Genomic DNA, 1,245 nt, shown 5'->3' on the forward strand with positions numbered 1-1,245 from the left:
CCCAAATGCTCTTCTAAAGACTAGCCTATAGTCCTGGGAGGAGTGGGGGAAAAGAGGCAGGTACCATGCAGGAGGAAACACCACCGGCACCGGGGCAGACCATACTGTCTTTGATCTTGTTTCCCCAGTACTTCTTGCACTCATCGTTGGACAAGAGGGGCAGAGAGGATTGTTGGAGCTTCTGGGGGGGGGGGGAGGGTGTTGCTATCTGGAAGGCCCCAAGACAAGAGCAATATTACCCAGAAGGCAGAGCCTCATCCCACTCCAGGAGTCCTGAGGGAGAGGAAGGCAACGGTAATCCGGTATCTTTCAGCCAAGACTTCCAGCTAGGATTCCCCACCTTGGTGCCCTCTCTCCCCTCTCCAAACTCACTGGTGTACTTGGTCAGCCCCCAGCCGGTGGTGGCACAGGTAGAGCCTGCAGGGAAGTCATCAGCAGAGCTGGGGAGGCAAACTGGGGACACAGTGTCTGAAAACTGGACAGGCGTGGCCAGCTTCATCAGAGCAATGTCATTGCTGATGGTGAAGAGGTTGAGTTTGGGATTCTGGAGGCCTGTGGGAGAGATGGCCGGGGCTAAGGAGATGCCCCCTCCCTGAGCCCCTCTCCCCACCACTTTTATGGGCTATCCTGGCCCCTGGAGGGCTAGCTTAGCTTCTTCCATCATTCTTATAGTCCATGGCCTTCCTCACCTCTACCTCGTGGAATTCTTCCTTTCCTTCCAAGCTCAAGTCAGCTTTATGGCTGTATTCTTCCCGATAGCCATAGTAGCTAACGCTCTCCTCCCCCATTACTTTATTTATTTTGTATATGAAAGCGTGCGCCCCATTTTAGACTTCAGCACATTTTCCTGATTCAGTGAGAGAGCTCAATCTAACTTATGGCAAGTATTTGGTACAATTCCCAACTCTTCCTTTCTGCAGGTCAGGCCAGAACCAGGCAATGGCCATTTGCCTAATAAAGTCCAAATAGCTTTGGGAATCAGGTTTGCTCAGTTTTTTTTTAAATGCTAACCTTTTGGTTTATAAAAAAACGAGCTGCTGCAAGTGCATAACCTGTATCTAAAATGCTTGCCTTCTTGATGAGGGCAATAGGGAGGGAGGGAGAGAATTTGGAACTCAAAATTTTAAAAACGAATGTTAAAAATTGTTTTTATATTTAATTGGAGGAAAATAAAATATTAAATAATTTTGAGAAAGAAAAGAGGTTTAGAAGAAAAAGAAAAAAATTTGAGTTGCTGGGGGAAAG

The 1,245-nt window shown here is 47.7% G+C and overlaps 1 protein-coding gene across 1 annotated transcript in view; it reads right to left on the reverse strand.

Annotated features, from left to right (window-relative positions):
• Positions 1-1,245, reverse strand: part of CTRB1 (chymotrypsinogen B1) — an 8,475-nt gene that overhangs the window by 1,051 nt on the left and 6,179 nt on the right. The window contains 2 exon segments of the mRNA XM_027843264.1: positions 65-204; positions 373-544. Coding sequence (XP_027699065.1) covers positions 65-204; positions 373-544 — 312 coding nt within the window.

Source organism: Vombatus ursinus, unplaced genomic scaffold (assembly GCF_900497805.2).
Source record: "Vombatus ursinus unplaced genomic scaffold, bare-nosed wombat genome assembly UNPS02014900.1, whole genome shotgun sequence".
Taxonomy (NCBI): domain Eukaryota; kingdom Metazoa; phylum Chordata; class Mammalia; order Diprotodontia; family Vombatidae; genus Vombatus; species Vombatus ursinus.